Raw genomic sequence first — 24,321 nt, 5'->3', positions numbered from 1 at the left:
TGAAACTGACAAATCTACATCGCTGAAAACTGCTGTGTAAAATTACAGTGCGTTTCAGCTAGGTACCGCAACTCAGCGTATGAGACGCACACATTTCACGTACAACACAAACGATAAGCTTGGGTATCACGACACATTTGAAAGTCATCGACTCATTGATCAATTATAGTAAACCAGCATGGGGCAGCCGCTCTGTATCTCGTGCCATATACCACCCCTCTGTATGTCAATCACTTACTAAACTCTGATAAAAAACCTGTTTTCACAAATATAGTAAAACCTGTTGCCCAGTAATCTTTGTCTTACTACACTCCGGCTCAGTAGCTTTTGCCTCACTACACTCCCCAGTGTCTTATCGTTCAATACCAGAGTATACAGTACCCTGATTGCTAACACACAGCGTCGCTGTGAAATTTTTGAGTGGTACGCATTAAAAGCCCATAAAGAGGCATAAGCTTAAAGGTAGTACACATCAAATGGTCAGGATGGTTTTAACTTATTAAGTTTGAAAAATCCGAGCCAATGGCTTGAAAATGTGACTAGAATTTCGTTGTGTGGGGAACTTTGTGTTAACTGAAACAAGAATGGTTACAGATTAACCATGGAGGTGTTAACCAAGCATAGCTGCAATATCGTAGCACCCGGGCTGGCCGCCCCCGGGAGGGGGGGGGCTTTTTCTGTCGTATTGCGGCTGTGTCGGCTACACAGCCAACACGACAGAAAAAGCCGCGCACGGCCCATGGGCGACAATTATTGCAGCTACATGTATTAAAACCAAACGACGATGCTGTGTAGAACAGTTCTGAGCATAATTTCCCTGGAGGGTAGGCCTACTCCTGACATGTGCCCATGGGGGGAGGGGTTGCCGCCCAAGTTGAAAGTATCAATCAATATATATTCCAAAAAATATGACCCATTTAGCTTAGCGATGCGTCGTGAAATTGATGCATCAGCCACAGTATAAAGATCAACTATCTCCCATCCCACAATGTAATGTGAACAGAAATACGCGTTTTAATTTTGTGTCAAAAAAGTGTAGATTGTAGGGTAGAGAAAGTGGAGATAGTAGACTAGATTCTGCACTTTCTCAGTATAATTAAATTTGTCCACAAATAACCTCACAAATATATACTGCCACAGGTGTTCAGACTCCAGTCAAGATGGACACGTACGTATACAGCCGTGAGACCGTCCTTCATGTATATGATGAATATGTAAACTTTCTTTATTATGCAATTAATGCAAATGAGGACGGTGAATGCAGTCTGGCCTGTTCCTCAAACCAGGCCCTGCAGTCCTATATTAGCCCGTTTGCTGTCGGTCTTCGCGCTACGTGAATAGTGGTGTGGCTGGCTCCCGGACTCGAATTAGTTAACCGGGGAGGCCGACTGCCCTGTGGCTCAGCTGCAGAGCTGGAGGTTGAAAGCGCAAGGTTTCTGATGAATGAAGGCTGTTGACAAGGTAAGAACAAGTAAACTTTCATACTCCGTGAGGCTTGCTCGCGCCATGTTTGTTCTCGGTGGTGAACATGCAAGCGCTCTTTGTTTTCAGCTATAGTAATAAATGCAAGCATAGGGGCAAATCCCTCACAGACTTGCATCTTAGTTCACTGGCACTTGGAGAGGTTCAACCAAAGGCGTGTTTTCGACGTTAGACCTACGAAGCTGTCATTCCCGACACGCGGAGTGTGTTCATAATGTTGTTTACGCCACCGTCCCTCCACGCTTTCCCCGGGCTTTCCCGTTCGCAACAAGTACATTGCGCGCGGTACATGTTTATTTATATCACCAAGTATTTTGTGCACAGAACATGGGAGAATGCCAGCCTCGCCACGCGTTTCAACTCTTTCAAATTTTATCGAGGGGGCTACTATCAGCAATTTGATATCAGCGGCATTGTCGTACATACACCGCGCCCACACCCAGCATGCAGAGCTCATCTCATAGCTCCGCCAATGCAAGCAAAGGGGCAAAGGGTGGGTGTGTCAACAGTAACAGACCATGCGACCACCACGATGTGGCCAGGGGCTTCAAATTCAATGTTTCCCATGCGCGGTCATTGCTCTCTTGACCTGAATACAATGGCTTCTCCTTCAACGTCGCCAGCATAGTGTCCATGTTAGTATTGCGGCCAACGCTGTGAGTTGACGGTAAGATACGTAAAATTTGATTTCAACGAAGGAAAGCAAGCTGGTTGTCATAAGCGTTTGTAACTTGTTTTCAATCGCACACCCTTATCCCTAGTCTGGCAGAGACCCTGTGATTCGCGTTCTCCCCTTGTTGGAACACGCGCGCCCTTCAGAGACGCGACGCGAATCCCAGGGTCTGGACGTTCTTGCAAGCGACCGGTCGGATTTCTGCCTGATCCGGGTACTTTATAGAACTCCACAAATCCGTTAATCAAACAAAAAATGACAAGTACCATAGCCAAATAAAATGAAAAATGAAAAATAAAAACATACCGTGTATATTGGTCTACCAGCTACTAGTATATATTCTCTCCGCCCAGTTAGATAGGTTTTTCTTTTGATTGCACTGCCTTATGAATATTCATATACTTGCAAGAACGGACAGTCGCTGTGTCTAGCAGCGCGTGCTCACAGCTGCACAGCGTAGCCTTCGAATGCAGGCCCAACTTTGGCGCGCACAAAACAAGGCACAGCGACTGTGGAGAGTCTACATTATCCCCAGAGCAGCGGTTGTCCAAGTTACGAGTAGAAGGCGTTCGCCAATCTCAAGGTCACCTGACTATCCAACGGAAATAGATACCGGTGAATGCCGTCCAGGGTGCTGTTGTCAGGGAATCCAACGCTAAATAATGAAACGGATCGTAAACTTGTCACATAGACCAACGAATTCAGGCTGTCCGCCATTTGCAGCCCATTCGAAACCTTGAAATTGTCTGAAGTTTGTAAATCATCGCGTGCTTTGCAGAAACAAGACCTTGTTTATCTTTGGGTCCGTAACTGTGGCGGTGGTTTTCTGACGGGTAATAATATGGTGGCGGTGTGAAAAGTCGAAATATAAATCAGTACATGAGAGACGCAAAATGCATCAGAAAACCATTGGCATATGTAAGCTTATGGACTCACAGCTAGATCCTTGAAAGTTCACAAAATAAAAATGTCTCTGAACTTGACTTTTCTAATACAAAGGCACATGGCACAGTCCCTGGAACGAAGAAACATTGCCACAACTTACACAGGTCTTCCCCGTTTGTCTAAACAACATGCGACTGTGGTATGGGCTAGAGGCATGGTCTGTAAGATCTTGACCCATTCTATGCTGCCCATACTCCTTTCCCAAGACCGCGAAAGCTGCAGGATTTTTTGTTGTGTCATGGAGGGTAGGACACAGACTACCTCCATACTTGTACCAAGGGTATTGTGAACAAAACACTAAAAAGAGGAAGTATAGCAAAGGAAGACTGGTTCTGATACTATTGTACACAAATAATTATCATAATAAAGTGAGCTTGTCGCTTTTCAAAGTTCTCCTTTCACGGGCCTGTTTTGAATTTCGTGGAAAGATTTTCTATAGACCCCCTACATGCCCTTTCAAAGATAGCACTACTCCAGCATTGCGAAAACTCGCCCGGGATTTGATGTTTCGTCCGAGGATATTCCCCAATTTAATTAATTTCAGGTACGAGAGGACCAAACAACCCATTAGCATAGCTGTTACACTGATTATTTTGTGAGATTATTTTATAAAGAGGCTTGCCTTGAACTAATCCCTCAATCAACTTGAAAATCTTATTCTCCCCAATTTCGGTAAAGAGGTCGTTGACGCCGTCGTCACAAAAGTCACTTTCAACTTCAAAGTCTTTAGAAGGTCTCGCTTCTATCTCTATGACTAGAGTAACTACCTGCAGTTTTCCTACTGGTAGAGAAAGGATAGTCCTCAACATCCATGCTAGAATAAACCGAAGCTTTCCTTGTTTTGTGTGGAGTTGACAACCGACCACTTCTAGCTTGTTCAAGCCCCGGAACACGCCCACCAGGTACAGCTTCGCAAAGGTGTTCGACTTGTACAAATTTACAGAAAGTCAAAATTAGAGTATCCTACCGCATTCAGTCATCGACATTCCGTGTCTATTTCGAGCATTAATGGACTGGTCAGTTTCTTCGGCCTGGGGGGGGGGGCCGGTGGATTATTTTTGCCGATGTCAAAAAGTGGCTGACCCCCCCTATGCCAAATTTTGAAAACAGGGTGACCCCCCCTATTCCAAATTTCGAAAACAAGGTGACCCCCCCCCCCGGCGCGCGACATAGGTAAAGCAAAAGGTGGACAAAAAATTATATATATATATATATATATATATATATATATATATATATAAATAAATAAATAAAACAGATTACTTCAAGTACAAAGTAATGAAATCTATTACTTAAGTTTCATGCATCTTGCAATCCATAACGCTCTGCTTTTTGCATTGAGCACTGTAATTTCCCTCGAGGACATCTGTATACTTCGATATATATATATATATATATATATATATATATATATATATATATTATATTATATTTTACATTTTACATTTTACATATATTTATATTTTAAATAGTCATTCTATGTTTTAATGAAATTGTTGACATGTCAGTTGTAAGATAGGAATTTCAAAGTGTCAATCTTAAGTTTGAATACAGTACATTTTGAATGAGCTTTATTTTGAATGAGCTTTGAATGTATTTCACACTTTCTATGCTTAACCAGATGTCCTGAACTGTTGTACAGAAATGGATGTCAATCATTAATATCAAAGAGGAAAAAGCTGTGAATCAAAAACTTGATGGGTGTAAAGACTTGCCAACCATCCAATTAAATCTCCTAAGGAGCCATAGAGAGCTTTTTTAGCCAAATCTGATGTGTACAGTGTCTGAGAGGACCTTTTCTTGTAACATTGAAACCATAAAAGCACAGCTAATAATGACAAAAACTGCCTTTTTAACTGTTATTTTGTTCATAAAAAAGCATCTTTCTACAGAAAACCTGTGACACAAAGGAAAATAATTGCATCAATGAGAAGGAAAGATATCTTGTCATTTTTCTATCTCTAAAATAAGTCACTGTATCAAATATATATTGTGAAATATTTGTGCATGTTGCTTTCTCATACTGAATTCTCATAGAGAGAACAGAAAAGTATCAGAAATTTGTCATCCTTTTCATATGAAATGCAGATTTCATAATGGTACACTTTCACTTAGCAAACATCAAGATATCTCTGATTTATTAAAGTGTGGCGCCCGAAGGGCGCGCCGAAAAATATGAAACATCCTGATATCTCTGATATATATGCCTTGCATATTAAAGTCATGCACCTGAACGGCATGCTGAAAAATGTCTGATATATATTAAAGTAATGAGCTTGAAGAGCACGCTGAAAAATATTGAACATACAGATATCTCTGATATATGTATGCTTGATATGTTAAAGTTGGGTGTGCTGAAAAATATGACTGATTATTAAAGTTACGCGCCCCAAGGGCGTGCCAAAAAATACAACTGAATGATGAAATTTGTGGCTGACACTACCATTTTAGGCAATGATGAGCCTGTGTCAAAATTCAAAAACACACTGACCCCCCCTATTGAGCATTTCAAAAACAAGGTGACCCCCCCCCCCCCATCACCAAAGTCAAAAACAGGGTGACCCCCCCCCCATGAATCCACCGGCCCCCCAGGCTGAAGAAACTGACCAGTCCCTAATGGCCCGTCATGCACTGTGACACATCTGATGTTTTTATGTGTATGTACATAGTGTATTGACATGAATGGCGCAAGTTCTGGAGAATTCACGTGGGTTAACCTATTTTTAAACCTTGGACGCTGCCATTCAAGTGGTGTACTCGATTTTACAAGTCATCCACGCATCACATATTATCAAAGCCCGCATGCTACAAGAAGACAAAAGGGTATTGTGGCATAGTTTTATGGCATACTGGTACTCGGAGATGAATGCCAGTCTTGCAGACAAGAATAGCAAGTTTTCTCTACGAAGCCGGTAAACAATATCACATTCCGACCGAAATTCATGAACTATTGTCAACCAGTTGCTATACAATTATACTGCACTAAAGGGAGAGTTTACGTCGACAAACATCAGCGATTCCTTCTATTTACCTCTAGGGATACAGATGATATATGGTTGCTTGTTTTCTGTCAGCCTGATTAGTGGTTTTAACAAAAACAGTTTGCGCATGTTGATTGTGATTTTCCCTTCTTCTTTAGAAGGCGGAAAGCGATTTCGCAGGATTCAAAACATTTGATATTCGAAGTCTACGACCTCAAGTTTGATATTATTGTGCCACCAAATGCGATTTTTAAAGTCAAACTTCGGGGATTTTGGTGACATCGTTGAATTTTCGAAATAATTGTTGAGGCCTTGCAACCACGGTCCCTTTGTGGAGGGACAGTGTTGAAACCATAGAAGGTAGAAACGGGTGTTGGAAACTCTCCAGTGTTCAAACGCAAACCAATTCGGGGGAAAAGATACATAATTTTGCACTACAGCAGTGAAATTGAGACAAATCGAAATGGCTCTTGGAGTGTAAACTGTACCAGTCGGAACTACGGCATGCCTTTACGTTTCAGAGTCGCGTTGAAAGTTTATTTTCATTCTGTTCATGAACAGTTCTTTGGCTGTCACAAACATTTCAACGAACGAATGGGTCTTTTTCTGTGAAAAACATAACTTTTTAGCAAAATCTGATAAACTGAAGACTAACTGCTAGATATGTATCATTGAAAGAATGTTGTGCTTTTTTGGATAAAGACGCCCCTATTTTAGGGTCATTTATTTATTTCAGTGTTAAACTTGTACTGTTCTTTGTTTTTCTAGTCTATACCATAGGCAGTAGAGAAACCTGTTTCTCTACTGTCTATGCCTATACCCGCTTTCGCCAAGCTAACGTCACCGCAAATTACATGTAAAAGATTTCCCACCGATTTCATCAAAAGATCGAGTCCCTCAACGCCTGTTCGAGGTCGTTCAGATTTTACGAGTTCGTTTCAAAGGACCCGAATAGTTTTCATGGCCCATCAATGTATCGTTGTCGTAAACGGATGACCTCTTTACGGCACCCACCAAAGACATGCTACCAAGACGTACTACACATCATCCTTGTCTATTATTTACTCAGAACAAAACAGCAATCAATTTATAGCCCCTTTAGTCTTCAAATTAGAACACGGCGTTGAGGTAACGTCCCGGGGTAACGTCATCTTCAGTTTACGCATGGGAACCCCACCCCACCAACAAGTGGTCGTTTTCCAGCAAACAAGAATGAAGACAAGGCCTTTTTCATTAGGTTTTGTTTTGCACAGAGGTTTACACTAAGCGAATCTCGGTCATAATAATGTATCGAAGGTAAAAAATTACTGTGTAATACTTTGATATATATCGGTTTGACATGATCTTATATATCGTATACTTGAGAGTATGACCTGAGGAACTTTGGTTTACGACATGAGTGTCACCTCATATGATCTTCATTTAAATTTATCAAGTCGTTCTGACAGTATATGACTGTGCAAATGTAACAATACCCTCACTTTCTTCACGTCTCAGTCGACTGCAGCCGACCGTGGGAAATCGGTGATGGACAACCCTTGCCGGATGAAATTGAAGCTCTTTCTTGCTATGGGATTTTATGAGCGAGTCAGGCCGGGTTCCAACGACCTGAAGTCATTTGAACGGGGATTCAAGAGAGCTACCAGGAAATTGAAAGCTCACAAACAGTTCATCTCTGGCATCCTATGCCGAAACATAGAAGATGATGGTGAGTTCTGCTACAACTTCTCCATTCTGCTTGACAAATTAATATTATTACATTTGTTGTTGTTGTTCTTTGTTGTTGTTGTTGTTATTTAGGATTCCATAATTCCAAACTGTAAATGTTGATTACCGTACTACGCTTTTTTATTTTGTGACGATATTATGTGGCCACAACAAACGCACAGACGTAAATTGGTTTCCATGATGTCGCTACACAAGGGCTCTCGTAAATCCAGATATTGCATTTCCCGGAACTAGTTGAGGGAGGGGGCTTTTCCACAGTTGGTTTAATGAGGACGATACGCATGTGTGTTATGACTAAATTATGTATCGGATAAAAGGTATGGGGAGTGATTTTTAAACAATATTCACCACCCTGCTTGCGGGAAGCAATCATTCACAGGGAGTGAAACAGATATGAACTGAAAATGCTCACGTGTTTCATTATATATTGCATTTATGTGCAAGTTTGAACCTTTGCTACATGCTTTGCTACATTTAAAGTGTTATGATCAACACAATGAATTTCACCACAGATCAATTCTAAAGGTCATTAAGTATTCAAATATGTAATTAGCTGAAATAAAAATAATTAATTTCTTTGAGTACTGTCATTGTATCACAATATAGCATGTGTAATTACCTTTGGTCAAGTCCTTCAAGCTCTATATGCCAAACCGTGAAAGCTTGTTAGCTATTTATGCAAATTATGAATTAGCTGACATGAAAATGCAAAATGACTTTCAATACTGTTATAACCTGGTATAATGATCAATGTACACAGCATGTTTCGCCAAATTTTATCAAGTAAATGCCAGTATATATCCCTAATTTGGAAGGTTCATTAAATATGCATATTGGGAATTGGCTGAAAAAAATGTCAAATGACTTTCAATAATCTTGTATCATAGTATCTTTAATGTACATAGCAAGTTTTGCCAACTTTGGTCAAGTCAAAACAGATAAATATCGCTAATAAATGCGGGATATCGGACCGCAGGCGGGCGAAGATTGCATTATAAGCGCGCCAACCCAACTCACTGCATGGACATCACATTTACGAAATCGAAGTCCAAAGTCAACTACGTCATTGTTAGAATAAGAGAGGTTTTCCATCACACGGGAGCATACCACCACAAATTTTGCACAGATGGCGTTGCACTGGCATTGAAAAAGGGTGCATAGGAGCATGGGAACGCGGGCAGTTTCCCTCGCTATGGGTAGGAAATGCATTGAGCAAGACACACTTCCGGGTTCGCAAAAAAACGAGGATCCCATTTACGGGGCGCTCAAATATAACTATTTGCTGTGATACATAGCAGAGGCGTATATGTTTGTGATGCTGAGAATAACATCAGTAAATAAATGACGGGTTTTAAAAGTTGACGTTTTTTGCGATGAAACAGACTTCTGAAGGTAGCTCGCTTGGGGAACATGTCATCCCGGCCGCTGTCCGCTTTGACCCCAGTAATTCACACTGGTTTTGGTCGGCCCCAGGTACCCAAGTCACTTCGACCCCGTCACACTTTTGCCTACATGTCCACGGAGACGATTCAACATGTTCCACAACAAAGCCAAGACAAAAATTGAAAATATCAATAAAATGGCTTCACAAAGGCTGAAATACACGATACTCGATGAAGTATGAAGTTTATGAAATGAAATCAAAATTGACAACACAAGTGTTTGTCTCGGGTAATACCACTTGAAGTTGAACTATTCTACAGACTGTTTTTCCATACAGTGCAGTATTTGTCAGTGACAAATTAATCTTTGCAATACATTTTTTGCGATGAGCTGGAAATTTGATTAATATCGAGTTAATGTACATAAATATTCCGTATTTACTGGGACACGTTTATTTTCTCGATCCGCTATCTGCGGACTACGTGCTGAAGTACATTGACTGTTCATGTCAACGATCGTTTCTCCCTCTGCAGAGTTTCTGTATCCCGTTCAACAACGCTGTACCTCGATCACACGATAGTGACGCTATGTAGCTGTGCAGTATTGAAACTTATCATAAAATGGCCACCTCGTCTAACAGTAACACGTATTGTCGGGATTATCGTACGGAAAAAAGACTGCAAAAGTAAGACTTATGAATCTTCATCAGAATTGAACACATCATGATTGTACACGAGTATCAACCGTGAATGCACGTTGAGCTCGGCAGTTACACAAGCATGGTACGCTACATGCATAGCCCTACGAGTATGGCGACAGTGTCCGAATTTGGCTACGCCGCCTACCGGAGGTGGGAGGCAGCGTAGCCAAAGCCGGACACTCTCGTCATACTCGTAGGGCTAGCTACATGCACTGCCGCGATGCCGATCGTATGCATTCCAAGGCCTATCCCGGAATTTGTTTCACAAACAACCTCAAAGGAGAGCAAACATACTTCTATGGACAATGACGAACACGTTTCTTGGCGAAGCAAAATCAAAACAGTGCAGAAGTACATGAAGTAGGTCATGGCCTTGGACTCTGTGCACGAACCTGATTGGACACTTCAATACCTTTGACCCAAAGTTATTATTCATCAGCACTTCCATGCCATGAGGCTAGGTAGAGAACGTATGTACTCATTTCTGGCGATCGAGCAGCGAGGGAAACAATCAATACCAAGGATAAAGCTAATTTGCTAAACGATATTTTATCTTGAATAGTGAGTTGAATGAGTAATAAAATATCATATTTTTAATGTTCAATACGAGGTTGAAACACGGAGGGACCGTGGTTGAAACCAGAGCTATCCAGCTGTAGCCAACCTGGACAAGCACATTTCACAGCGCCCTCAAACAGTCGATTGTTTTCACTTGTCATACGCGGCGTAACAGAAAAATTAAAACTTTCATAACTTCATTAATATCCAAGCCACGCCCACCAAAACCTTTTCAGTTCTAGCCATTTGAATTCTGAAGATGTCTACCAAATTTGACTGAAATACGTTCAGCCGTTTTGAGAAAAGGGACCAACAGACAGACAGACAGACAGACAGACAGACACACAGACAGACAGACAGACAGACATCGCTGCGACATATGCTCACGTGTTCACACGTGAGCAAAAAATGAGGAATAATGGAAAAACGTGCTTGGTTTATCGACTACCGTTTGAAAATGTGCCAAATGTTAGAAGATTGAAAGATGCACCTCCAATGCCGTCCCCCCACTCTCTAACCGCCTTCATGGCAATGTCCTAAAGTTTTGCAATAACATTTTTTGCTCACGTGTGAACACGTGAGCATATGTCGCAGCGATGTCTGTCTGTCTGTCTGTCTGTCTGTCTGTCTGTCTGTCTGTCTGTCTGTCTGTCTGTGGGTCCATTTTCTCAAAAACGGCTGAACGTATTTCAGTCAAATTTGGTAGACATCTTCAGAATTCAAATGGCTAGAACTGAAAAGGTTTTGGTGGGCGTGGCTTGGATATTAATGAAGTTATGAAAGTTTTAATTTTTCTGTTACGCCGCGTATGACAAGTGAAAACAACGCTGTGCATTCCCTGTGTGCGTTCCTAACACACAGCGTACACTGCGTACGTACGCAGGGCTAGCGAGAGAGTTGCCGACATCGACGGTTATTTACGAAAAAAGAATAAAAGACTGGCATTTTTGGAAGCGATCGAGTAGCTGAGGTAGGCAGGGATACGACTTGGGCCCAAGAACGCTGAATTTCGGCAGTAATTTGGCTTTTTACGTCAAGTCCAAAAATGGATTTGAAGTCACCAACTCTACGTACGGGTCTTTGCAGGGCTGTGGTGAGCGGGGCTATTAGCTGTAGCGGAACACACAGCATCGTACGCAGGGCTAATACGTTCTGTACCTAGCCTCATGGCATGGAAGTGCTGATGAATAATAACTTTGGGTCAAAGGTATTGAAGTGTCCAATCAGGTTCGTGCACAGAGTCCAAGGCCATGACCTACTTCATGTACTTCTGCACTGTTTTGATTTTGCTTCGCCAAGAAACGTATTCGTCATTGTCCATAGAAGTATGTTTGCTCTGCTTTGAGGTTGTTTGTGAAACAAATTCCGGGATAGGCCTTGGAATGCATACGATCGGCATCGCGGCAGTGCATGTAGCTAGCCCTACGAGTATGGCGAGAGTGTCCGGCTTTGGCTACGCCGCCTCCCACCTCCGGTAGGCGGCGTAGCCCCCGGCGTAGCCAAAGCCGGACACTGTCGCCATACTCGTAGGGCTATGCATGTAGCGTACCATGCTTGTGTAACTGCCGAGCTCAACGTGCATTCACGGTTGATACTCGTGTACAATCATGATGTGTTCAATTCTGATGAAGATTCATAAGTCTTACTTTTGCAGTCTTTTTTCCGTACGACAATACGTGTTACTGTTAGACGAGGTGGCCATTTTATGATAAGTTTCAATACTGCACAGCTACATAGCGTCACTATCGTGTGATCGAGGTACAGCGTTGTTGAACGGGATACAGAAACTCTGCAGAGGGAGAAACGATCGTTGACATGAACAGACAATGTACTTCAGCACGTAGTCCGCAGATAGCGGATCGAGAAAATAAACGTGTCCCAGTAAATAACGGAATATTTATGTACATTAACTCGATATTAATCAAATTTCCAGCTCATCGCAAAAAATGTATTGCAAAGATTAATTTGTCACTGACAAATACTGCACTGTATGGAAAAAACAGTCTGTAGACAAGTGGTATTACCCGAGACAAACACTTGTGTTGTCAATTTTGATTTCATTTCATAAACTTCATACTTCATCGAGTATCGTGTATTTCAGCCTTTGTGAAGCCATTTTATTGATATTTTCAATTTTTGTCTTGGCTTTGTTGTGGAACATGTTGAATCGTCTCCGTGGACATGTAGGCAAAAGTGTGACGGGGTCGAAGTGACTTGGGTACCTGGGGCCGACCAAAACTAGTGTGAATTACTGGGGTCAAAGCGGACAGCGGCCGGGATGACGTGTTCCCCAAGCGAGCTACCTTCAGAAGTCTGTTTCATCGCAAAAAACGTCAACTTTTAAAACCCGTCATTTATTTACTGATGTTATTCTCAGCATCACAAACATATACGCCTCTGCTATGTATCACAGCAAATAGTTATATTTGAGCGCCCCGTAAATGGGATCCTCGTTTTTTTGCGAACCCGGAAGTGTGTCTTGCTCAATGCATTTCCTACCCATAGCGAGGGAAACTGCCCGCGTTCCCATGCTCCCATGCACCCTTTCTCAATGCCAATGCAACGCCATCTGTGCAAAATTTGTGGTGGTATGCTCCCGTGTTATGGAAAACCTCTCTTATTCTAACAATGACGTAGTTGACTTTGGACTTCGATTTCGTAAATGTGATGTCCATGCAGTGAGTTTGGGTTGGCGCGCTTATAATGCAATCTTCGCCCGCCTGCGGTCCGATATCCCGCATTTATTAGCGATATTTATCTGTTTTGACTTGACCAAAGTTGGCAAAACTTGCTATGTACATTAAAGATACTATGATACAAGATTATTGAAAGTCATTTGACATTTTTTTCGGCCAATTCCCAATATGCATATTTAATGAACCTTCCAAATTAGGGATATATACTGGCATTTACTTGATAAAATTTGGCGAAACATGCTGTGTACATTGATCATTATACCAGGTTATAACAGTATTGAAAGTCATTTTGCATTTTCATGTCAGCTAATTCATAATTTGCATAAATAGCTAACAAGCTTTCACGGTTTGGCATATAGAGCTTGAAGGACTTGACCAAAGGTAATTACACATGCTATATTGTGATACAATGACAGTACTCAAAGAAATTAATTATTTTTATTTCAGCTAATTACATATTTGAATACTTAATGACCTTTAGAATTGATCTGTGGTGAAATTCATGTGTTGATCATAACACTTTAAATGTAGCAAAGCATGTAGCAAAGGTTCAAACTTGCACATAAATGCAATATATAATGAAACACGTGAGCATTTTCAGTTCATATCTGGTTTCGCTTAAAATTACAATAATATAGAATAACCGCAACAAGTCACAGTGTATCCCCAGTTTTAGAGTCTTTCGTAGATGCTTATCGACCTGGAAATGATCGTCTTGCTTTCACCCGTATCGTGAGATTTTCTTTAGAATATATGACGGACGTCACAAATTCAAAGTCAACAACGGCACTGTATCAAGTTTACAGAACCATAGCCGAGACCAGCAAGTCTGAAATGCACAGCAAAACCCAAATTGAAGATATTAACTTGTTAGAACAGTAATTTCTAATGTAGTGGATGGGGAGTTTCGAATATTCGTTGACTCCGATATGTGTTGTCGACTTACGTTTGCTAAATTCGTACGAAGATTGTATTGACTTTAAGTGTATAAAGAGCAAGCGTGATTTGAAAGTTTTTATGTTGTGGGTAAGACTTGCAGAATCAAATCACAAGCATCAACGTGATCTGCAAGCCACAATGCTACGATCACGTAACTTTTAATTAATGTACCGAAGTCCATTATGAGTTCGATTTAGAAAACCTCCAGAGTGTCAATCATTCCGCCTTTGTCTTGTATTAAGGTCAAGTCCAATGACTTTTTGTCCAACATGAAGTCCATTGTGAGTTCTACCGTTTAGAAAACCTATTGAGTGTCAACCATTCCGCCACATTCTTTTATTAAGGTCAGGTGCAAGGACGTTTGTCTAACTTGAACGAGATGCGCTTTTGTTGATCTTCATCCATTGTTTCTTCATGACACGAATGACACTTGACCAGAGTTTGCGCTGTATAGCATGTTTTATCAAGTTCTCGCTTTCCGGCGGTTGCCGAGCTAATGGCCGTATACAAAGATTGTCCGTAACTATTGACTATTTGAAAATTATTTGTCCAAACTTGTAATACCTAAGGGAAAGTGAGACAGGGGAGGTTGGCGCGACCCAGGTAAAGTTTTATGAAAATTCAAAGCTGTACACATCCAAACATCAGCTCCAAGTTAACATGTATGGCAAAAGGCGGCGGATGGCTTAAAATGTCACTCTAAGAGTGAAGCAGAATGAATGCTTGAAGATTATTAAAACATTTGTTAAAAGTTATAGCTACCGCTTCTCTGACGTGATGGCGGCAATTCCAGGCCCGTGTATAGCGCAAAAGTGGCGTAAACTTCGGATACAGATCGACTTGATCAGCATAGGAAAGACCACCAATCAAATCAAACATAATTTGCTCCCAAGTTCATCAAAAATTTAGAATTATTCGGACGAAATTATGTTCATCATTATGGTAAACGCTCGGTAGACCAGGAACCACAGGCCACAATTAAACGCTTTTAAATTATTCAGATCGTGTTAGTTATAATGTAGTTTTGTGACATTTTGTATCCAGGGAAATATGTATATTTCAACTACACGGTGTTTAACACATACGAACAGCAGGGACGATTCATGCACAACGACTCCTGGACCGATGTGGTACTGGCGAGTCAAGGTCAAGAGGTCATTAACCACCAAGGTGAGTTTGGAAGCTATCACAACAGACGAAGTCAAACGCTGTAGAAATTTTGTACGGGAGCGATTTCCGTACTACATCACTTGATTATGTTGCGACACCAGCTTTAGTTAGAAGTTTACAAGAAACGCAGAGCCAATACAGTGGTGACATATCGAAGCGGACTTGCCAAAAGTATGTAATAACATGCGTTACGTACATACGCGTAACGTAGTGTCGAAATCAAACTTATATTGCGAAAATTGGAAATCAAATTCACATTGACTGTGATTGTCAATTGACTTTTGACTTCGTTCGCTTGATATTCTAGCCACCTTTGGTCTTCTAAGAACGCTGATAATATCGATTGCCCTTTTTTATTCAGTGATCTTTTTTATAGCATTCCGTAGTATAGAAGAACAGTTAATAAAATTGCGACCAACTAACCCAAATTCGTCGAGACCATTTCAATTTTCTCACAAGATAGCACATTCGTCATCACTTGATTCAAATGTCACACTACATAAAGCAAATCCCTGGTTTGGGTATTCGGTTCAACCTGTGATAAACCCCAAATATGTACCAATCAATTGAACTAAGAAAATGTCTTTGTCATTTGTTAATTTCAGATCTTACGTTGGCGTTGCACTTGGCCAACACACTTTTCTTCAAATCAACATTTCTTATAAGAGGTGACATGAAAAGTTTTTTGAACTAGTGAAAACCGGAGAAAGAAAGCGAGAAAATTCCGTGATTTGCATAAATTTACACTTCTTTTCCGTCCAACTTGCGACTGCTTGTAATGCTAAAAAGTGAACCCTGCCAATGTTTTCAGCTTAGATTAACAAATTAATGAAAGTTTAATGAATCTTCGCAAAAGAAGTAATCTTTAGCAAAATACGCCGTGATATGTGTAACGCCAAAAGCCATTAAACAGGAATAAAAACGTTCCCAAAAATAACAAAATTTGTAAAATTTGTTCACCGTAAACTTTTTCATCTTGTTCAATTGTTTGGCCTTTATAATGACCTTATCGAATTCAATCATATCCATGACAACGCGAAATGCATAAACTATTTCTTGATCTGCATTTTCACTATAGCTGGTTATGTAGAAAGACGCGTGATTGCGAACACTCTCATTAAACCACTGCCGAAGACCCCATTAACAGAAACCACAGTCTACCTCATCGTATGGTCACAAGTTGAAGACGGACTGGAAGACAAAATCGATGTGGAGAACAGCTGGAGGATATGGTCGGGAATGGAGTGTGTCCGACGACAGAAGGTGGGTCAACTTTTAACCCATTCAACACTATGGTTTGGTCCAAACCCATTGTTATCAATAGTGATTGTGGACCTGTTTACAAGGAATTAGGGATGAACAGGTTAAATGGGGCCGACACATGGCTTGTGGACGTCTTTGTCAGAGTCATTTGAGAACTAAAAAAAGATGGCTAAATTATGATTCCAACTTGACGTCCATTAACCTTACACAAACCATTTAAACTCAAAAAGAGCATTCAATATTCAAAATTTCTTTTAGTGATGTGACGATGCACTTGGCGTGTTAAAGTCGTTAAAGCGATTTGAACATTCAAGTTGAAGATAAGGGGAGGGTTTTTTTTTTGAGGGGGGAGGGGTCGGAGAAATGGGTTCAGTGCCAAGGACGTCTAGAGTCGAGCTGATGAAAATGTTCTTCAAAAGCTTGGTAGATTCTATGCCATTTGTTCACAAGATTTATGTATATGAGATGTAAAAATCCTCAGATTGATCCAAAAAGTCTGTAAACTTTACTAACCATGAACAACTTTGCTACACCGCTATACAATCCGAAGCTGGTGTGAATAAATAGTTCACCCTCAACAAAACGATCCTATCTCAATCTTTTTTTTTTCACAGGTGTGTCAAGAATGTGGACTTCGTGCCGTTACTCTTCATAAACGAACCACAACCAACGGTAAATACAATTACGTCTCTCGGTTTGAATTTACCAAACTCGGAGGAAGGACAAAACTAGGATTGGAAGTTCTTCAAAAACTGCGAGAATCTGCGCCTACGCGGGGCATCAAGTCTCGAGCGGCTTTGTTTAGGCCCATTTACGTGTACACTTAGAACGCCTGATTCGAGGAAAACCCTGACACGCGGGTTTGAAAGTTGATAAAAAGTGAATCCCCGCCGTCCAAGACCCTGGGTGCTTTTTGTGTGACCGAGAAGCGTGGCCAGTTGTTATGAAAGCCAGCCTTGACTGAGCGATCGTCGACATTGTTTGCTTGCTGTCTTTCACGGGTAAATTGAATGAGGAAGGGGCAGACAAGTGTTTTGAGAAGAAGAAATGCTCTTTGCTGCAGAGACCATGGTTGAATATGGACGCAATCATGTAACAGCAATACTAAATCATGGAGTCTAGGAACCAAAGATGCGTCTTCAAGTAAATGTAACTCATTGCTTGCTGGTGACAGCTTTACAAGATGGCTTTGGATTTGTAATGAACGTAATGAACATTGAGATGAAATATCCCAGGGCGTGTTTGATTATTGTTGGAGCTCGCCATTGCCGCATTCTTTTGCTAATCTTGATTGGATAATACTATGGAGAAGATTTTTTTACACTGGTGAATAGAGTATTCAGAATGGGATAAATATGAAACGGACAGAAATGTTCCAATCAATTGAGACATGCTTGCGAGACTGCTGCAATTCAGCCGCATACTCTTGCCATACAGTTAATATTGAGGCCTAGCTACGTTCAAATGAGGAATATGGAATTTTTCAACAAGCAATCAGCTACAAGTCTTACCACTTGGTCAAACCACTTGGGTGACAGTGCTCTTCGACGCCAATAATGTTGTATTTTGTTGTTGTGTTTTTGTTCTTTGTAGTTTTGAGAGAGAGAGAGAGAGAGAGAGAGAGAGAGAGAGAGAGAGAGAGAGAGAGAGGGAGGGGGGGGATCGGTGCTTTATCATCGGAAAGGGTATATCTATATCATTCCGAGACACCATAGGTGGATTCTCAGAGCATCCAATGCAAACAACATAACTGGTTTTATTGTTTATGATAGCATCTGCTACGCTGTTATCGTATGAATTTGAAGCAGTGGGCATGTAGTGAACTCTGAAATATACAAGTCAAATGAATAAAAGCTTGCAAAGGACAGGCGCCATTTCTGCTTTAAAAAGACAATTTTATGATCTTATCCCACACTTGCCTACGCAGAACAGCCTTGAAACTCGAGAAAAAGTATCACCAATTGGAATGTAAATAATATGTACAAACTTTGGTGCGCCATTTTATGGATGAATGACGTCATCGTCTAGAGACTAGTGATGTGCGTTGGACAGTGGTCCAACAATTGCAAAGACGTTCAAAGTTTATCTGTTTATTTCTTACATTACGTTAAAAGCCTCGGACTTCTTCACTCAAGTGAGTTGTCCTAGATACAGATAAATTAATCACCGCTCTTCATTAAATAAAATTCTCTTACCATAAATTGTGCTAAGGAGGTCAAACTGCACAATGATGAAATTGATATGGAAATAACGGGCGACGCACTGACCATTAATGTTTATTTGTGGGCAAGGGCGAGAGGAAAGCTAAAAATTAATGGGCGAGGCTTGTCGAGCCCCGGAATTTTGTGTTTTCCTCTCGCCCGCGCCCATAAATAAACGTTAATGGTCAGCGAAGGATCTGTTATTTCCATTATATTATCAACGAATCCCCCAAAACCGTCAAAATTTACGAAAATTCCCTTGCAAACGACAACGGGGCCCCACAACTTGTGAGTAGTGAGCGCGCGTTGCAAAAATTTTGCAAATCCGGATATTTTTTGGAAAAAAGTGTCTAAACTTGGCCCACAATTGCTCCATTTTATTTTGTGATTGATTATGATCTTTGTGCAAATCACAAATTTTCGTTTTTGCTGTAAAGTTGCTGTGTTTACGATATTATTCATATTCACGGGCATATAAACAGACCATTACTGTGTATTTGTGGGCAGTCACGTGGTTCAGCTCGACCAATTAAAATGCGATGGACAGAATATGGTAATATAATTGTCGGTGAAATATCGACTCCTCACCACAGCAAGTTTCCGAAGTGATCTGATAAATATTGTAACGCAAATGCAATCATTCTCATGGCAAAAAGTTCTGTTTCTTTATGAAACTAGAAAACTCCTGTATCTTTTCATCTGTTCAGGCATTTCTAGCATTAAATTCCTGTCTAACGCAAAACTTTACTTTGACTTCTGTAGTCTTATGCGGTTTACATGTAGAAACCTGCCATGTTAAAAACAGATTAAGCTCCTGAGGATTTTGAGTCAAGGCGGCAAAATCGTATTTAAAGTACCGAGAAATTTACGCAATTAAACAGTGTTAAACGTACACAATATAAATGCGTGTACACTTACTCTTTTGACGTCAATGCTTGAGACACCGTCACGGTCCGGGACCTTTAAAAGTTAGTCTGAGGCGAATCTACCTTAAGGAGATAATATAGCTTATTTTGGTACTTTCCTGCAGCTATAAAAGTGCTTTCTCAAAGCCAATCATGAACTGCAATAACGTTGACGGTGAATGGCCATACGTGTTAGATACGAAGTTTTGGGCATGTGCAGTGGCTCTGGGAGGCAACAAGCTTGTCGTTAGATTGTAATTATTCACAGCAAGTTAAGGAGTCTGAAACTAAAGGCTGATGTACAGCTGGTTGGCTGTTTTGAAGTGATTAATGTCAATGATATTCAGTCAGCAAATAATCTACAGGCTTCCGAGACGCTGCACACTGTGCAATATAGTGATTAGACGCAGTTATTATCTCACGGAGGTAAATTTCCGGTATAAAGACTTGAAAATGTCATAACATACTTTCTCTTGTTTTTCTTTTATTATATTTTATATGCTTTGTCGATCGTTTTTTGAACATGTTTCGATTTTCTACCTAACATCTCTCTCCAAATACGGTGGCACGAATTGTCAGAAATTATTTCTAAAGACAGCGATATTATCTCTTTAAAAACTCCAACTGCGTTAAATGCATTTTTTTCAGGTAATTTTGTTCTATTTGTAAGGTAACTCTTACTTGCGATGCTCCCAAAATCGTGTTTGGTATTCAACTTGAAATCACAGGGACTGGGGTCTATGAGATATCGCTACATTTCACTCTGGAGTGGAATTTATTTTTCATCAATCAACTTTGCGTACAGCACACGATGCGATGTGATCACTATCGTATTTCAACTCGCCGCGCCAGGGACAACGAGAAGAATTCTCCGGTCGTTTTCCAGAACAAAAAAAAATCATGGAAATTTTTTCAAAAGTCACGTCGGGCCTTTAATAGAACATATACTTGAAAATACGCAAGGTTCATGCCTTTTATTCTTGCATCGGGGATTTACGACCGTTACTCTGATTTGTCGGAAAACAATTAGAGTTTTTCTCTGCTCTTTCGTCGGTGTGTTAGGGTTGAGTAATTATATCTCTCTCGTCGATCCCGAAAAATAGCCTTCCTTTCTTTGAATAACTGCTTGCCTTTTCATGAAAATCAAACTTGATTTGTAAATAAACTGTAATATATGGCAATAAATGATTATGATGATGATCATATGACAAAGACGTCAACGGTGTGTGATGAGTCTGATGATTATGATTATGATTATTATTAGTACTAGTTATAATATTATCATCATTATTGTCGTTTGTTTCGTTGTTGTTACTAGTGCGACTATTATGGTGATAATGATATTTATTTATACATTAGTGTACACAACGGTAAACTGGTGATATTTCAACAATGTACTACCCAAATTTTACAGTAATCTATGTCAAAGCTCATTGATTTGAGAGCGCAGATGAGAAGTTGAAGACTCCACGACGCTCTACTGAACATTCGATCCCATGCATTTGTCCGGTCAGAGGTCAGGAAAGATTACAGCTGTCAAATAATTAGTTTTATTCACCTAATGACGCAGAAAAATAGGAAACTTTTACTCCTGTGTCAAGTAAGAGAACAGCGAGTCTTGACAGGTCCCTAATGAATTGGAAGAACAGAAAAAATAACCTTCATGAGAAACGTTTAGTATCCCACGAATGACAAAGACACCAGGAGCTTGTAACGACAAGTCTAGATGGGTATAAATCACGCTATTGTCATTGATTTGAATCTGTAATCGTGTCCCGATGTTACTGAATGAGAATTACTCGGGATTAAACGACTGTCAACTGAACATCTACTTTAAATCTAGGCTTCCACTCCACTGAAATCAGCTTTAATTCAAATAATAGTGATGTCAATGAAGACTGTCCGTCCCTCTCACTTCTGCTGTCTTTGTGACATGACAGGTGTTTGTCTCAATACGAAGTCTGCAAATACATCTAGCTCCATTAATAGGCCGGCAAGGTTATCTAATATGTAGATAGCAAGGTTCAGCTTTGATGGTGGGAAAATGGACAGGGGATGTCATGCGATGAAGTCATTCTTTTCTAAATCCGAACAATGTTTGCAAGCTAGAGCGGACAACCAAAAGCTTGTGATCACACTTTAAAGCAATTTTGCTACTAGAAAAGGCTGCGAAGGCTTTGGTCCCCTCATTTACTCACAATTTGAAAGGGGTCACGCCATTGAGTTCCAGTGTATCTGTTTAAGATAGAATATGCTATTAAAGGGACAGATATTCGGACCCTCAAACATTTACAACTTTTTTCTGGTCTGTTGCTCGTTGGGGCCCATTTTAAGCTCATGGAGCTATGAAGTTCTCACTTACTCAGTTTCGTGAAAATAAGTTATTTTCCCTGTCAATTAATACAGGGTGGCGACTACTAGTATCTTGAATTTCAAATATCGGTAAATATTTAGGTATCTTGTTCTTAGCAGGAAAGTTTGCTCGGTGACCTCTGATTTTTATTCTTGATTTGGTAAGAGTGTGGTCAAAAGCTTCGAAATACTAGAAACAGTTTACTGGTCTCAGTTCGAGGTTCCCCGTATGAGCCTCGAAAAAGACAAAGACGGAAACTTTTGCTCAAACTTTCTTTTAGGAATCTTTCAACCATTCTCTTTCTGACTTTCAAAATCGAGAATAAAAATCAGGCCTCATCGTGCTTTTTAGTACTAGAGAAAGACGTTACCCAATTACCGATATTTAAAGTGGCCGCCACCCGTGTGTTAACTCTATGGAGAAAAAAAATAGAATTTTCGATTTTCGAAAAACTAAACTGGTGAAAGTTTTTCTTTCTCCAAGGGCTTAAAGGTATACAGTCACCTGCTATCTAAATATGCCCATATATGGTCAAAGGGGCGTTCCTTGGTATTCAAAATGCCCATGAGAGGGCGCTGTTTTTAAAAAGTGGCCACCCTTTTAAAATCTGTGATTGGTTAGATTTTCTCTTTCCATGGTAACTGTGGCAACATTGGAACAGGTGACAGTATACCTTTAAGCTTCAAAATGATCCTCCACAAGTGGTAGTTAAAAAAAGAACTGTAAAAGTTGAGAGTCCGAATATGTGTCCCCGAGGCGCGATCTACAAACCAACACAACTTTTGAATCGTTTCGACTTCATCTTTGAACACAACGGGATGTCACATGTATGTGTGCGTGTTAACAACAACGACATCTAGATACATGAAAATCAAGAAAATCGTACATATATTAATCAGTCGTCTCGAAAGCGTTCTCTCTCTCTCTCTCTCTCTCTCTCTCTCTCTCTCTCTCTCTCTCTCTCTCTCTCTCTCTCTCTCTCTCTCTCTCTCTCTCTCTCTCTCTCTCCGACTTTGCATTTGCTACGTTACTCATTGAACAATTGTCGCTGGAGGGAAACAATGGCTCCAGTTGAACAACGAATTTGCTATCGGGAATCTTCCAGGACGGAGGAAAACAACAGTCTATGTGTACGATTAATCTTTGTTGGTACACTCATGGTGATGGGGAGACCGGGCGCGTGGTACACTGAATTAAATCAATGTAATATTTGGCATTGCATCTATATATTTATATCATGTCATATTGCGTCGGAAAAGGTGACAGCAAGCGCACCGGCGCGGTGTTTTATTTGCTGCAACTTTACTATACTAGTAGGCCTACCCTGCATTTAAGGTAAAATGCGCCTCGGGGACAGATACCAGGACTCTCAAATTCCTACAATACTTTTCTGATCTACCACTTCTGGGAAAGCTCTTGGAGAATGAAAAACTTTCAACGTCTTAGTTTTTTTTCGAAAATTCAAAATTTAATTTTCCCCCATATAGAGTTTACACAAGCCTTTCATTTTTGAGGCGCATACTACCTTAATACCTTGCATGGCATTGTTATACTAAGGGAATGTGAATGTGGCTTTGTAAAACAGCGTATACTATGGCATTCGAAGTACAAGTGCAGACCGTCGACAACCGCCTTTCAGGTAAAACCGGTCGCCTTCGGCCCTCTAGTGCCAATACCTGGTCGTGGGTGCCCTATAGCTCCGTTAAGTTTATTGCCAAGATGGGCCATGCGTTACCAGAAACACATCACTATTCAGGCTATTCCCTGTGGCCGTAGGTTGAGGGATATGGCGATGAATTCCTGATAACGCAAGGCCACAAGGGGTAATAAACAGGCGTTACATACCACGAATTCTATAATTTTGCTTTGAATGTGTTCAGATATATAGGCACTAAAATAACATATTTTGAGAACCCTGTTTCAGAAGCTTTGTACTGGGCGAATCTCAATGGGGGTAACAGTAGGCTAGTGCCAAATTCTTAACAAAAAGTAGCAAAAACTGTCCTTTATAGCATACCGTATAACGTTCTTCGTTGCACTTGAACATTTGTTATCAATGAACTCTTCAAGTTCCTACGCTGTCGGAGCGGAGAGGTTCGTCGTTTATCCCCATTCTAATCACCAGGTATTGTTACAAAGTTGCAGACGACATTGCGTCTGGTCATGTGACCGAGCACTTGTTCAAAGAATATTTCTGGCATTGCAATTCGCCAGAACACGTCACGTGACAATAAAATAGATACGACCTGGTCCTAATGATTGAAAGAAGTGACGTCGGACAGTATTTTTCCGATGACCATTTCGCTAGGGAAATAGCTTTTGAAAAAAGTGACCGATCAGGTGA

The 24,321-nt window shown here is 40.6% G+C and overlaps 1 protein-coding gene across 1 annotated transcript; it reads left to right on the top strand.

Moving 5' to 3' along the window:
- The first annotated feature begins 1,243 nt into the window (after positions 1–1,243).
- LOC139148151 (uncharacterized) lies at positions 1,244–20,844 on the top strand. The gene is made up of 5 exons (XM_070719460.1): positions 1,244–1,461; positions 7,579–7,789; positions 15,130–15,255; positions 16,334–16,518; positions 17,133–20,844. The coding sequence occupies exons 1-5, from the start codon at positions 1,444–1,446 to the stop codon at positions 17,343–17,345; spliced, it is 753 nt and encodes a 250-aa protein (XP_070575561.1). The 5' UTR covers positions 1,244–1,443; the 3' UTR covers positions 17,346–20,844.
- The last annotated feature ends 3,477 nt before the right edge of the window (positions 20,845–24,321 follow it).

The sequence above is a fragment of the Ptychodera flava genome, chromosome 13 (genome assembly GCF_041260155.1).
Source record: "Ptychodera flava strain L36383 chromosome 13, AS_Pfla_20210202, whole genome shotgun sequence".
NCBI classification, from domain to species: Eukaryota; Metazoa; Hemichordata; class Enteropneusta; family Ptychoderidae; genus Ptychodera; species Ptychodera flava.
The sequence above is the reverse complement of the archived record's forward strand: the minus strand, read 5'-3'. Positions and strand labels throughout refer to the sequence as shown.

Excerpts from the sequence above, each read along its gene's own strand:
- LOC139148151 (XM_070719460.1), top strand. Across the intron at positions 7,790-15,129 it reads CCGAAACATAGAAGATGATG|GGAAATATGTATATTTCAAC; the intron begins GTGAGTTCTGCT and ends TTTTGTATCCAG. Across the intron at positions 15,256-16,333 it reads AGAGGTCATTAACCACCAAG|CTGGTTATGTAGAAAGACGC; the intron begins GTGAGTTTGGAA and ends TTTTCACTATAG.